Genomic DNA, 14,516 nt, shown 5'->3' with positions numbered 1-14,516 from the left:
GGAAAGTCTTTAGAGACATTATTGTACTCAGGAGGGGAGTTTGACAGGGGTTTACTCACCAAGTACACAGTAAAAATACTTGTTTGTACTTATGGTAGTAGTCCAAGTAGTACTGGGTACAACAGTACCAATTCCATGTAGAACTTATAGCAAAAAAAATATTGTTTCTCATCAAAGATCGCATAATACATGCATTAGTGTATGCAGGAGGGGAGTTTGACAAAGAATTACTCAAAAAGTACACAGTGAAAATACTTGATTGTACTTATGGTAGTAGTCCAAGTAGTACTGAGTACAACAGTACCAATTCCATGTAGAACTTATAGCAAAACATCCTTTTATCCCTCAACAAATATAACAGAAAACATGCATTATTGTACTCAGGAGGGGAGTTTGACAGAGTATTCAAAAAGTACACAGTAAAAGTACTTCTTTGTATTTGTGGTAGCAGTCAAACTAGGACTGAGTCAAACTGTCAGTTTTTAAAATAACTTATGGTACAAGTTATTTGTATCGCAGATAAAGCAGAAAAAACATGCATTCTTTTACTCTTGTACTGCGTCAGTGCCGCTTCTCAGCGATTACCGTATAAAGGCACGGTAAATCGCGTACTCAAAAATGAAGAGCTGCTCATTTGACCAGGCAAACGCGAGAGACGGCTGAGTTGAGTGTATTTCTGTGAAATAATCTTTTATACTCAACAGCCAGGGTTCTCACCTCTTAAACGATGAAGAATATGCAGACAACTTAATTTTGATTGCAACATTTCTTCTCTTTATGTATGTAGTTGTAAGCCGATGAATATTTAATTCAGAGAAATGCTTTCATGTGAAATTCGCTTTTATCTATTTTATGCTACTTTTCAAGAAATACAGAGTTGTGAGAAGTTCAAGCTGACCATGAAAAGATGAAGGGACATAAATGACAGCCTACAGAGGAAAAGGGATCAAATCTCATTTCAACTGCCTGCGCATCGGATAGAAATGTTTACAGCTCTGCTGCAAGGCTTTCCTGAACAGAGGAACAAAGCACTGACCGAGTTCATCACATCTGCAGGGCTTACAGTAATACACAGCTGCAGTGATGCTAAATGTTTCTTTGGTGTGGAATTTGCAGCACTCTGCTAGAGATGTTAACTTACTGAACATCAGAAAACACATTACATGATTGTATCTTTTCACTTTGAAGCTATGAGCCCTCTTATTCTGCTTGTAAAGGCAATTCACTTCAGCTTTCTTCCACTAAGAAAAATGGGTTTTCTTAAGCCCCTAAAAGCATCTGAGAACTCCAAAGAGCATTTGATATACTGGACAGTGTGTATGAGAAGGGTAACATTGTGCGGTTTACCTCACCGCGCGCCTACCTCACAACATTTTCCTTTATCTTTAACAAATCCATAAAATGCACATCCACTGGGTCTATCCCTGGAATTTAATCAAGAGTTCAAAGAAACTGACATCCTTGTCTTTACGGTGTAGACAACTCCTTGTCCATTTATCTCTCGGAACGGTGTGATTTATTTACAAAGCCCTTTATGGTCGGCACTTATATGTGATGACTTACAACGAGAAGTTGATTGATATGATACCTGATGCTTCCGATGTTTCGGAAAAGGTTGCTAATACCTTTTTATTGTATGATTTAATGATTTTTCTTTTATGTGTCTTTTTATGGCTTTATTGCAGGATGCAGACAATTGGTCGTTCTGGAAATGTGATGTGTGGACTGTTCTTTTCTGAAGACCTCATACTGCGGTCAGTAATTCATCATTTCAGTTAAAAACAGTTTTTCATTGGTTGTGACACATGCTGGCATTTCAGTACATTGGATAACACTAATTGCAAATAATAAAGATACACAATTGTATGACCTTGAAGGCCATACATTGACATGTTCACTAAACCCTACCAGATGATAAAAACTAATTCAACAACTGAAACATTAATTAAACCTGCTGTGTGGATATTAAGGTGAAAATGGTTTGAAAGCTCTAATAGGTACGTGGAAGTTGGTCAACATGGGTCTCTGGACAAGTACTAGTTTGTTGTTGAAAAATAATACGGTAATCAAACATTTAAACATGTGTGTTGTGTTGGTAGTATTTGTAGTGTTGTTTATGCTATACATAAAATGAATGATTGCTTATCAGCCTTTTGAATAATGTATCTCTATATGTTTGATGCATCCAAACCACTGAGGCAGCCACAGCTTCATCACAATTTCCCAGGATTTACTCTACTCATGAATGATTATTTTCCAGATGGCTATAAATTAAATTGACAGTTGTATCTTCCAGCTGTCAGCTTTGCTAAGCCCAAAGAAATTGCCTTGTACTGAACATACAAATATAAGCCTATTTATAGCTCTTCAATTTTGGTTCTAGTTTTGAAAGTATCTTTTGATAAACGAAATCCTTGTCTGTCTGCTTTTCATATTCAAATTTTCATATGGCCAAAATAATTTTGAAACAAAGAACGGGTGATACCATGCTACAGTATGACCATGTGCACTGCCAGAAACACATTTATTACTGATTCATGACCACATGGTGTCAGTGTTGCTGAACAATAGGGTTAGGTTTTTTTTCTTTACCATCTTTAGTCCTTCACACTAATCTTTGCAGCAGTTAACACCTCTGAAGCATTTTCTGATAAGTCTAAGTGCAAATTGCCCTCTACATCTTTTGCAGCACAATCCAGTTAAGACAATTTGCCTTTTTAAAGATAAAGTTATTGTGTGCGTTTTTTGACATATATATTTTTGTCAGCATCAGTCAGGTGCAAGTTGACATTACACATTAAAACAAGAGTATCATGGTTTCATTCTGCTCAGTGGAAGGATGTTGTCCTGTGGTTTGGGCTTTACACTGTTTAACAAAGGAAGCTTACCACTTTATTCTTGACCTTGGAAACAGAAGATGTAAAAAAAAATCTGTCACTTGTTCTAGAGCTTACAACCGAATCATATGGTCCTCAGTCAAATGCAGTTTGTTCAATTAAAATGGAATTGTAAGTTTGTACATATACACTCAAGAGCTCCTGAAAAAGCAAGCAAGTTAACCTTGAGTGAAGATCTTTTTCTCAACATTTTGTTGCCACTTTCTAATAAGGTGCCCTAAGGTCACTTCCAATTACAAATGGCAATTATCAATATGAGTTCCTGTAACTTTCCATCAAGTTGATAATGTTGATAGATTGCTATTGTTCTGGATGCTTGCAGATCCTTTAAAGCTAGTCGGTAGATGAAAAATGTTATGCTGGGAGAAAGATTTCTGTGTCAACTGATGTTCTTGAGGCAAATATTTGGTTTAAGTTGTTGAGTATCCCAACCATTGTATAACTCGTATTTACGGTGAGAAACCCCCCTTTTCGTTAAGTTAACAGACAAACAAGAGTGTTTGAAGTTTTTAATGTCAAAGTCAAACTTTTACACGATTCTTCCTCATACCAAACCATACATCGGCATCTCTTCACCTTCCTCGTCATAGCAAATGCAATTAGTTCATTATGTAATTACAGGAAGGGAGCAGCAAAAAACAGAGCCAGCCCCTTAAGAAAAGAAAACAAAGAAGAGGAAAATAAAAATAACATTTTTTTCTAATTTTTTCTCAAGTGCAGATTTGAAGACCTTAGGCATGCCATTGTCTGTTATGGTTTCCAGTTGTCTGTTCTACAGTGTAGTTTTATCTGTACATGGCTATAAGGTTAACAGCATGAGGGGATGACAGTTACATGATTTGCGCCAAAGTGTCTTTTTTTTTCAAAATGTCCCGATTAGTAGGTGATACATCTCCGAGTTACGCTCCTCTCTGTATGTCTCCCCTCTCTGTTTTGCAGTAGACTGAAAGATATTCATGTTTAAACGTGCAGTATAAAAAAAGATACACACTCACACAGATTCATGTACAGCAAGTTCCCTTGAATCTTGATGGGAAGGTTTGAAAGGTGCCATAATGGAACCGCCATAAAACAGCAGTTTGTTGAAATATCTGCCACTTTGAGAAGGCAGGGCTGTGTCAGGAGTCTCTGTCCAAAACGTACTAAATGGACGTTAGTTTTTCAGGACATTTCTCGCCTCCAAGGGATGGAGAAACCCTTATCGCCACTCTTTCTCCCAGAGAAAGAGCATGTGTCCTTCTGTTTCTCAGAGTAAGAAGCTGTGCAGAAGCAGAGGAAGCTGTGTTTGTATTCACCAAACCCTTTTCAACAGATTAACTCCATGCGTTAGGCTTTAAGTTCTTCAGCACAGTCCATCAGTAACAGAGCTCAGTAAACAGCTATGTTGGGGATTTGGGGGTAATGAAAGCTTAGGGAGTAAGCACATCAGTGGCCTTAAACAAGCTAAAGGGAGTCATTCACAGAGTTGTAAAGTTCAAGGTATATACAGGTATACAAAGTGTAATCACGCACATGAACACACCCCTTTCTTAGGATGATTACCGTTGTAAAAGGAAGACTCCCTACTTCACTGTTACCACATGGTTACCTTTCAGTGAGGGGACAGTCAAGCAGCAACAGTGTAGTTAGTTAACAAGTGGAACATTGTCGCACATCTTACCTGAGTGTTACTCTCCTTTCTGACTAATTCTTTGCTCTACAAGGATCTGTGAACTCAATTGTAGCACATCAAGCGCAAGCATGTCTCTTTCGTCTTATCTGATCCATAACAACCGGTAAAATGAAGAGACACGCTTACTGGCAATTTCCAGCAGTGTTACATTCGCCAAATCCGAACATTAATGAGATCAGTGCAGATAAAGGGAGGAGAAGAGAGGAGAAAAGAAACTCATTAAGACCACAGGGACGACCTAACCCTATTATTCCTATCACACTACTGAACCACACACTGATGATGGGAATTAAGATGTGCTGGCCTTGATCCACACCCACTCCTCAGCCCCGTGCAGCAGAGTGTGTCTGCAGTCGTGCGGTTGCTGCGAGGAGGACGAATGTGAAGGAGTCTGTTATCTGTGCAGTTCAGCACAGCGGCAAGGGCGTGTTCAGGTCGGCACTGTGCGGTGCAAAGAGTACAGCCAACTCTGCGCTGCCATTACGTTGTGTTCCTTTTTGTTAGAGCCTGCGGGACACATTGTGCCAACTGCAAGCCATGGGAGCTGAGAGAATGGCCCAAGGTTACCCAAAACTCACTCTCATGATAAAGTAGGAGCATTTTAATCCACTGAAACTAACTCACTTGCTGCCATCATTATCTCCATTTCCCCGTGGGCACGTACATAAAATACAGATGTATCCAAATAGGCGTGGTATCCAAAAGGCGTATGGTTTAGAAAAGAGAGAAAAAAAGGTATTATCTTTCTTTCATGCAGTTTTTACATTTCCTTTTTTTTCCTAAAGAAATTTGGTTTTTCTATTAGTCCTACTTACAGTATCATTACATACAGTAGATGACATGTATTAAAATTCCCTTTAATGTATCCCCACACATCAGTCAGAGAGATGAGTCATTATTTAAATACATTTCATGTTTAAATACTTGCTGGGGGGAGCAGGCAAAATGCTACGGCTAGTTTAATGAGGCAATATGTAAAAAAATTATGATTAAGAGCACATACACACAGTGCATATGAATCGAGCATTGCGCAAATCCTTAAATGAATTTGTCTCTCTACTTAATATGATGTATGTGTGTGTGTGTGTGTGTGCCTAATGTTTTCTGAATGAAAGTTAATGCAAGTTATTATATAGTCTATGTTTCACAGCCACTGAATCATGTCATAATCTGTGGCGCTATGCATGTTCACATTCTGTAAATGCACTGTATGAGTTTGTGTTGTCATGCTTAGGTCTGTGTGTATGTGTAAGTGCGTCCATGCGGCATGTGTATAATGTGTGTGCATGTGTGTGTGCGAAAGAACAGTTATGATAGAGGAACACTGTTTGGATGCTGTAGGCGTATAATGGACACAGCACCTCAGTCTACTCTGAAACGGTGGCCAGTGGCAAGGAACAACACTGCCATCTTATCAAATACACACATACAATATATACATACAGACTGGGTGTAAAGGCAAAAATAATGAAGACATATTTTCACACACGCCGGAATTCAGTGGCACTACTGACACTATGGGAACCTTGGATTCTGAATGGTTACATTTGACTGCCATAAAAAAAAGGCATTTTCACATTGTTGCAGTTTGTTCTGAATCATTTGTTTTTAAAGATACCTGATTTAAGAGATCAGCAAGTTTTTCTACAATATAACTGTACAGTGACACACTTTTGTCAGTTCTTCAATACTTTTTTAAGACTTGTTAAGGTTCTCACGGGATAAGCTGTTTGATTGGTTAATATCTTTGCTTGTTACAATAGAGTTTATTAGGCATGATAATTTGAGAGTTTGATTGATTTGAGTTGGATCCAAAATAACTCAATCGAAGACCCGTTATTTATTTTCATCTATTTGACTGGATAAGACCTCAGTGGTTTTCAGCAGATGATTCACCAGGTGAGTTCAAATCTTGCCTGCTGTAGCCTCAGTTAAAGTTTTTATATGAACTGAGGCATGTTAAGCATCAGGATTCACTCAGTCTCAGTCTTTCTCTTCTTCACACAAATCCCTCTATGGCAGAGGATCAGGCATGCATTTGATTCAGGTACAAAGAAGAAGAGAAGAATTTGTCTTCCTCCATGTGGACATACAAGAGGATCTTTGCCTAAAGGCAACTTTCAGTAGTAGTTAAAAAAGACAGTTTTTTTTTTTAAAGAAAGTACTCTTATTCAGAGCTTTCTGAAGAGTTAGTCCATCACTTTTCTAAGTTAGGATGCCTATAAATAATAGCCAGAATCCAAAAGTTTCAATTTGATAAACGGCTTTTAGAAAACATCTTTCCTTAACCCTCCCTGTTTTTCAGAAAATGGAGTAGTGTGGTGATGATAGCTCAATTGCAAGGCTGTCACAGGTAGACCTCTCGGCGTGACAACGTGAGGCAGGACGTGGTCTTGTAGTCCCCTCCTGTCCGCGTCAGGGGAATGACCTCAGCTGGGTTCTGGCCTTCTCCTCCTTCCTCGTCCTGCTGGCGCCTCCCAAAGCCTGCACTGCTAAATGTGTCATAGGATGCCGAAGTCATCTTGCGGTTCAGAAGATTACGGTTGTGATCGCCCATGTTCCTGTTGCGGTCTGCACTACCCAGGGTGCCGAGAGGATCCCCGTTGACTAAGGGTAATCTCTGACCTTCTCCACTGACCACCACCCCGGGTTCTGAGCTCCCCGCACTGCCAGCACTCTCACTGTCGCTCTCATGGTCGTTACCACGGAGATTGTTATTATCGTCACCAGGGGCAAAAGTGGAGAGCCGTGGGGGGTCGCTGCCATGGCGCTGGCGCTGGCGAGGCGAAGTGCGAACAGGCATCCAACAAGTGTCAGAGTGGCCAAACTCATCACACTCCCTGGTACACTTTCCTGTCAGGGCTACGTCTGGCAGCTGTCTGGCATCTGAACACAGGAAAGAGACAGAAAGAGGGATTAGAGGATTGAAAGGAGAGAAAACTTTAAAGATTTTATGACATGAAGCTAACGTAACAACTAGAATCGAACCGAGTATGTTGCAATTATAGGGCCTTTGTCCTAACAACTAGGCTTCTACGATTCCCAACAAAATGAACATTAAATAATAAAAGAGAGCAGATCGAATAAATCAAAGGAGATGAGTTTAACATCGGGTGTGGAAGACGAAAGAAAAATAAATGGAAACCCCCTGCCCCAAGAAAAGAAGAACAAAGGCAACAAAAAATGCTGTAAGAGCAAAATATAAATTGCTCACTCCAAAACAGTGTTTAAAAAATTCCAGCTGTGCTCAGCATTACTTTAGAGGTGAAAGGTGGGGTCAAAACAAACAACCATCCTGGCCAATTAAATATTCAGAAATCTGAGTGACAAGTCTTCATTTCTTGGAATGCAAGAAAACATTAAAGGTATATATTGAACCTAAAACATCCCATGAGTGTTGGTTCAAAAGGTTAATGAAGCCACCAGAGTCACTGATGAACAAGGGCAAGTGTCAAAGCCTCTGGTTATTATCTATGTCAGTGGTTCTCAACCTTTTTACACCAAGTACCACCTGAGAAAATAGTTGGCTCTCCAAGTACCACCATATGACCAATGTTAAAATACAGTCCATGCAGGACTCGGAGGCAAATGTATTTCTCTCTCTCTCTCTCTCTCTCTCTCTCTCTCTCTCTCTCTCTCTCTCTCTCTCTCTCTCTCTCTCTCTCCCTGACTCTCGCTCTCTCTCACTCACTCTCACTCACTCTCTCACTCTCTCACTCTCTCTCTCACTCTCACTCTCTCACTCTCTCTCACTCTCTCTCACACTCACCACAAGTGAGAATATAAAGAACAAAAATAATAACTTATTCTCACACAACAAATGTCAACTGTACACACATGTCATTTCCTGGACCTATACCAAAGTGTGAATGTAGGCCTCCTGCAACAACCTACATCGTAACAGAAAATTTCCTATTGGGAATTCAGTTCCACAATAATAATGAAAGCCTCCAGGAGCAGATGAGCCTAAGGGCTAATAGCTCATCTTCAGTCTGCTGATGTTTGCTATTGCCATTTCTGTGGTATAAAGTAAAAAAGAAAAGAGATAAGAAAAAAGACAACAATTAAGGACAAGTGTGTGCTTTTTCAGCGTTTGACCTCGGTCACAGCCTTCGCTCCATTATTTCATCACAGCCTTCGCTCCATTATTATTATTTATTATTAATAACTTCCATTATTTGAGCCTTCTTCCTGAGTTACTTCTCTCCTCCATCACAGCGGCTGTGCATATCCCTTTTGCGTTGCTTGATGATTGTCTTCCTCCTCATTCACTTGTTCACTTTCGCTGGTAATATTCTCCTCTGTACCTCTCTTCCGAATACCTCCCGTTTTGAGCCACGTTTTTAACATCATTCAGCTTTCTTCTTTCTTTAGCTTGCTTGCAACGTTAGCTGGTAGTAAGGTCGTAATTAGCAACGCCAGAAATAAAATAAAAAAAATGTTTTCGTTTCTAAATCTAAAAACAGCAATAGCTTATTAGAACTAATTTAAACCACAGTTTCAATTATCTCAAGCTTATTTTCATTTGTTGTAGTATTTTGATAGTATGATTTATTTTTTAATTAATGTTATTCAATCAAGCCTCAAACTGATGGCACTTGTCCCTATAGCCTGTTTTAAATTGAAGTTGTCTGAGGTCCTTACCATCAGCTGCTGTTGCAGTAATAAGTAGTGTACCTTAATGTCCCAAGTGTGCACAATGTAGTGACTGCTTTTCGTCTTTTTGTTTACTTAGTTGTGTTTCCTGTATTTTATATGTCTGTGTTATGTGTAAAGGTTAAAGGTAGGTAAGTTTGAGAAACTGGCTCGAGATACACTTTTTGTTATATTCCATGGAATGCTCTTAACATCCCGATAGCAATGAATATCTTAAGTGCTTTGACAAAAAATCCATAAAAAAACGTTATCTGTGGAAGGCTCTGTAAGGAAGTGGGATATTTTTTCCGGTTGTGTATTTTCAAATTCTAGCTCACTCGAGCTGTTTTCTCCAAAATTACCTACCCCACCTTTGAATAAAAAAAATAAAAAAAAAGATTAATTAATCTTTTTTTAATTAATTTTTTATATGTCAGATTCCTCCACGTACCACTAGCGGGAGCTGGCGTACCACCAGTGGTATGCGTACCACAGGTTGAGAACCACTGATCTATGTAAACCAGTCGTTCATAAATCAATACTGACATCACGTTAAACGGAGGCAGGGCTTATAATGATGACAGATTAGGTTACTGTGACTTTGTCAATAGCAGAAATTGTGCAGTTGTCATGTTACAAAACATAAGTCACGCATTCCAAATATAAACAGGTTTTAGTGTATGCACATCTTAAAAACTATAACAGCTGCTGGATCAACAACTCAAATTATGGCAGACAAGAAACCCATCAACTATATTAAAAGCTCCCATACATTTTAAATGTGCGATGTTTGGATCACAAAGAGGTTGTCATCAAGCAGTTAAATTACCTTCACAAAGCAGAACAAGTATTTGTATATATATCAATCTACTCTTAGGTTGGACCAATCAGAGCAGAGCAGAGAGGATTTTTAATCTCTGCTTTATCCTTTGTTTGATTTTTTTGTAATTCATTCCATACACATTTAATGAGCAACTAAAAAACTTCACTGTCTGTTTTTCTAAATTCTACTTTATTTGAATTCATACATCAGAAATTAAATATGTATTTTGCATTCTAAAAACGAATTCCAGTTTTGTTGCCTATTTGCAGCAGCAGTAAATTAATGTGCAGCCAAAGAAGCACATCATTATACAGTATCATTATAACCAACACAGCCAATTATCTGTTCAATTCCTCTCTCCATCTGACCGTGAAGAAAACTTATTAAACTCTACAATATCCTCAAGATTTCACTCGTCCGCAAAAAAGCAACATTTAACCCCAGAAGTTCATGGTCCTGTGACCTTGGTGCGATGCTTCAGTTGTTCCAGCTCTTGCATTAGCATTTACAAAGGAAAGAGAGAAAATGAAGAGAATTAAAAGCCCTTTTGGATTCTCTCCATCCTTGACAAAGACCTGGTAGAAACACAATTGTATTGCTGAATGGGAAGATTTGGGGTGCGGACTGAAGGCAAGGCCACTGATGAGCATCTGGCACAAATATTGCTTTTCAGAAGAGCTTTTCTAAAAAGCTCTTCACAAAACACACAGGCTTTCAAACAAACATATGTGCAGCCCATGCATACACAACCAGGAGAATTTCTTTATTCTATAAAACACATTCCCATCATATAAGGAAAGAAAAGGTTTCTGAAACCTTGACACCATGTCATGGTTTCAAAGTCTTTGAGTGTGTATGCCCGTGATTGAGGATGTGTGTATAATGAAAACACAGCTAAGCTTTTCACACAATAGAGACAACATATGAATGTATCTGGTAGCCTTTTGACAACAAGTCTGAATGCATCCAATGTATTTAGTTGGCTGTTTATGGTGTGTGTGTGTGTGTGTGTGCGTGTGTGTGTGTGTGTGTGTGTGCGTGTGCGTGTGCGTGTTGCTCTGACCATTTTCCACGTGCTCTTCTTCGCCCACACTACCTTCCGGTGTGGTCCGCTCGTAGCCTTCCTCGGGCAGAGGCAGGGCTCCCAGTCTCGGCCCTGATGAACTCTTGCTGCTCGGGGTCTCCGAGTCTTCCAGGCCACTGTCATAGCAACCTCCGTCCTGGGGCTGGCTGACTACAGAGAAGGTCACCCGACGAAGAGTCCCCTGCAGAGAACACACACACACACACAATATAGGATTAATCATCCTGGATTCCTAATCTGAGATTCTTAATCTGAGGATTAGGCTAGTGGGAAGGGGTGTGCAAAAACATATTGAGATTATCTGATTGTGTTCGCCTTGATTATGAGCTTAGCTGCTACAATGCAGGGTAATAGTCATCAACCAATCACGGTGGTCCGTCAAAGTTTCCAGTTGGGTTTTAATCCCAGTTAAGATTAATGCTGGACGACATGGCTGATGTTTACAAACCTCTGGCCGGCCCAAAGACACTTATTTTTCATCTGGATTGGTGCCCAGTAGTAACAGCTGGGTAATACTAAATCCAGTTTAAGATATTAGATATTTATTATTTTCTATTCTCAACTAAATATATTGCGATATACCCATTTTGATATAATATTTAAAAACTAGAGTCATGTATTTGCCAAAAATAATCAAAAATGAAGTACAATAAAAAACAAGTTCATGCATAGTCCGGCCCAACTACTGTACATCACCTTACTGAGTACAGGATGGTTATTTGTATAAATACTCAGTTATTGTCTAAATGTGCATTAATCATCAGCAAAGAATTTTTCCCAACACTATTTACTTCTGTCTGAGTTACAGTAAGTTTGCTAAACTTTACTAGAGTGTACATCTGTTAGGAAAGTATTTAAAATGAAATATATTATGGCTGGCATCTCCAGAAGGAACAAATGGTCTTTGGGCCGAGTGCCACAGACAGGATAGGGAAGTTGGAGACTACTAAAATATGGATTAAGCATTGTTGGTTTTGGTCTTTTTCATAGAATTTGTTCACAACAAATCCATCCTTCATCTGCCTTTTACTCTCAGCTCAGTTGATTTTAAGACTGGTTTTGTTTACAGTTAATAATTTGTATTGTTAATGCTTAAAAAAACAACTTTTTTAATATAAATGGTATCTGAAGAACAACACAAAAACGTCTATTTGTGTTATTATGCAGTGCAGCAATGAGGCTTTGAAAGGCAAACTGCACCCATCACTGTTAGCACAAACCAACTGCCCATCTACCACTGACAGACTAGACCCTCCAGAAAAAGGCGATTCTGCGATCGCAGAATTTACCGCATAATCAGCAAAATGGCGCAGAGTTTTAAAAGGCCGCATATTTATCAAAAGGCCGCATAATCCCCGCATTTTTCCACACAAACTTGAGAAAAAAAAAAGTTAACTCGTCTTGACATGAAGTAGTGATCATGATGACGCGACGTCATCAGCTCGCGCATCACAGAAGGTAAACAACACCGTAGAGTGAACGTGTGGAACTCACACGAGAGAGAAAACACCAAGATGAAAAAATCTGATCCATCTCGTTTACCGACGAACATTTCTACTAAAGACCGAGCAAAGCAGTACCCCGATGTCTTTCACGAAAGTGGGGGGAAACTATTCTGCACCCCGTGCAACTGTGTGTTGGAGCACAAGTCTTCGAGAAAATCGACGGTGACGACCCACTTTGATTCATTCAAACATTCGAAAATGCTTTCTGCTGCTGCAGACAAGAAAGCCAAACAACTCACGTTCACCGAGGGATCAACCTCCAAAACCCTTTCGAGGGCTACAAGAATGAAGTGAGTAGCCTACAAGATTGAAGCTGGTCAGATAACGAACGAGTAAATGAAAACAGAATGAGGCGGAGGAGTGTGTGTGTGTGTGTGGGGGTGTGTGTGTGTGTGTGTGTGTGTGTGTGTTTGATATTAAAATAGCCCAATTGCTTTTACAATAAATAAACATTGAATGTGTTTCATTGAATAGGAAAGGGGTTTAACGTTAGTGGCAGGTTGTGTGTGAGAGAGAATAAATAAGACAGTCCAATATTTAAAAAAAAATCTATTATTTTTCACAACTTTCCGCATATTTCGCAACTTCCCGCAATTTCAACGCATAAAATCACATAAAAACCCTGCATGTTTAATCGCATAATCAAGGATTTTAGCCCGCGTTTTTCTGGAGGGTCTAACAGACTGTCTGTGTCACACAATCTGTGTGGAAGGGTGGTGATTCATTAACGAATCAAATCATTCTCTCCAACTGAGCATCACACCTGCTGCGCTTCTGACACACAAGTCACCCCAGTGTAGTTAGCAGACCAGTTTGGAGAGAAAAAAAGGCCATAATAAGTTCACGCAGAGAGAATATAAGAGGGAGTTAAATGACTCCGTCTGGCCTGAAGGGATCACTATGCACCAGAAAGCCTATTTCCATACAACACCCCTCCTATCTCCTCTCATACCCATTTATCTCGTTACAAAATTACAACCCTTTCAATTTAGATTTGCTTTGAAACATGCAGCGTGTAGTGTGGAACGGAGGGAACAGAGAGAAGACGCAGATTAGGGCGGGAAAAACTTCAGATGGGAATGCCGCCTCAGGATAATCTGTAGAGAAACGGATGGACGACTGGCATAAAAGCCCAAAATGAACCAATTTTTTTCCATACACCCAAAATAAAAGGAAAAATTAAACATTTCACCTAATGAACATGCAAGACAAAGAGGAAAAGAGGAACACAGCTAAGTTAATTAAGCAGGAAGGGGGAAATTAATGAATTAAAATAGAGCACTTGCTTCTTCTGCCATTCTCAAGACGCTTAAATTAAAAAGAGAAGAGAGAAAGTGACTCAAACAGCAGATTGTTAGCACGAGCAAGACTGAGGAAGATATATTAGATTCTAATAAAAAAGCAGCGGTTCTTGGAATCTCAGTGGCTTCATCTTAACTCTCCTCAGAGAGACCAATGTATTTTTAGTGCTTTAGTTTAGACGAAGCAGTCCAACCTCCTTTTCACTCTTTCAGATAAGGGCAATGGCACAGAGAGGAGAAGGTGGGTGTATGGTTGCCCAGAGAAGTAATGGGTAAGGATTTTTTTTTTTTAAATAAGTATCTACATTAAAAATGATTCCTTTATTTCTTTACTTACAGGCTTTAGAAACTTGTGAGCAAGGATCATACCACAATAATAAGCAACATTATTAGATATTTCAACTTCAGTCTGGATTTTATGGTACTTCAAACGTCTACTCCAATACAACTCACATGCAAATATTCTACTTTTTATGTAATTATATGTTTGAGGGTTTAGTTAATATGTAGTTACTGTTATAAATTGTAATGATGAAATATAAATTGAGAAAAAAATGATTGTATTATTGAAGTTTGAGGTACGTTAAGTGGATTTTGAA

The 14,516-nt window shown here is 39.2% G+C and overlaps 1 protein-coding gene across 1 annotated transcript in view; it reads right to left on the bottom strand.

The window, feature by feature from the left end:
- Window positions 1-3,392: 3,392 nt before the first annotated feature.
- The window catches only part of pcdh7a (protocadherin 7a), a 44,459-nt gene continuing 33,335 nt past the window's right edge, over window positions 3,393-14,516 (bottom strand). Inside the window, exons 4-5 of the mRNA XM_079690919.1 lie at window positions 11,091-11,292; window positions 3,393-7,455 (exon numbers count right to left, since the gene is read on the bottom strand). Of these exons, the coding sequence (XP_079547045.1) occupies window positions 6,917-7,455; window positions 11,091-11,292 (741 nt within the window). The 3' untranslated portion in view covers window positions 3,393-6,916. The remainder of the gene's footprint in view (window positions 7,456-11,090; window positions 11,293-14,516) is intronic.

Source organism: Notothenia rossii, assembly GCF_949606895.1.
Source record: "Notothenia rossii genome assembly, chromosome: 1".
In the NCBI taxonomy this organism is placed as follows: Eukaryota; Metazoa; Chordata; class Actinopteri; order Perciformes; family Nototheniidae; genus Notothenia; species Notothenia rossii.
This window is presented reverse-complemented; position numbering and strand designations above follow the sequence as displayed.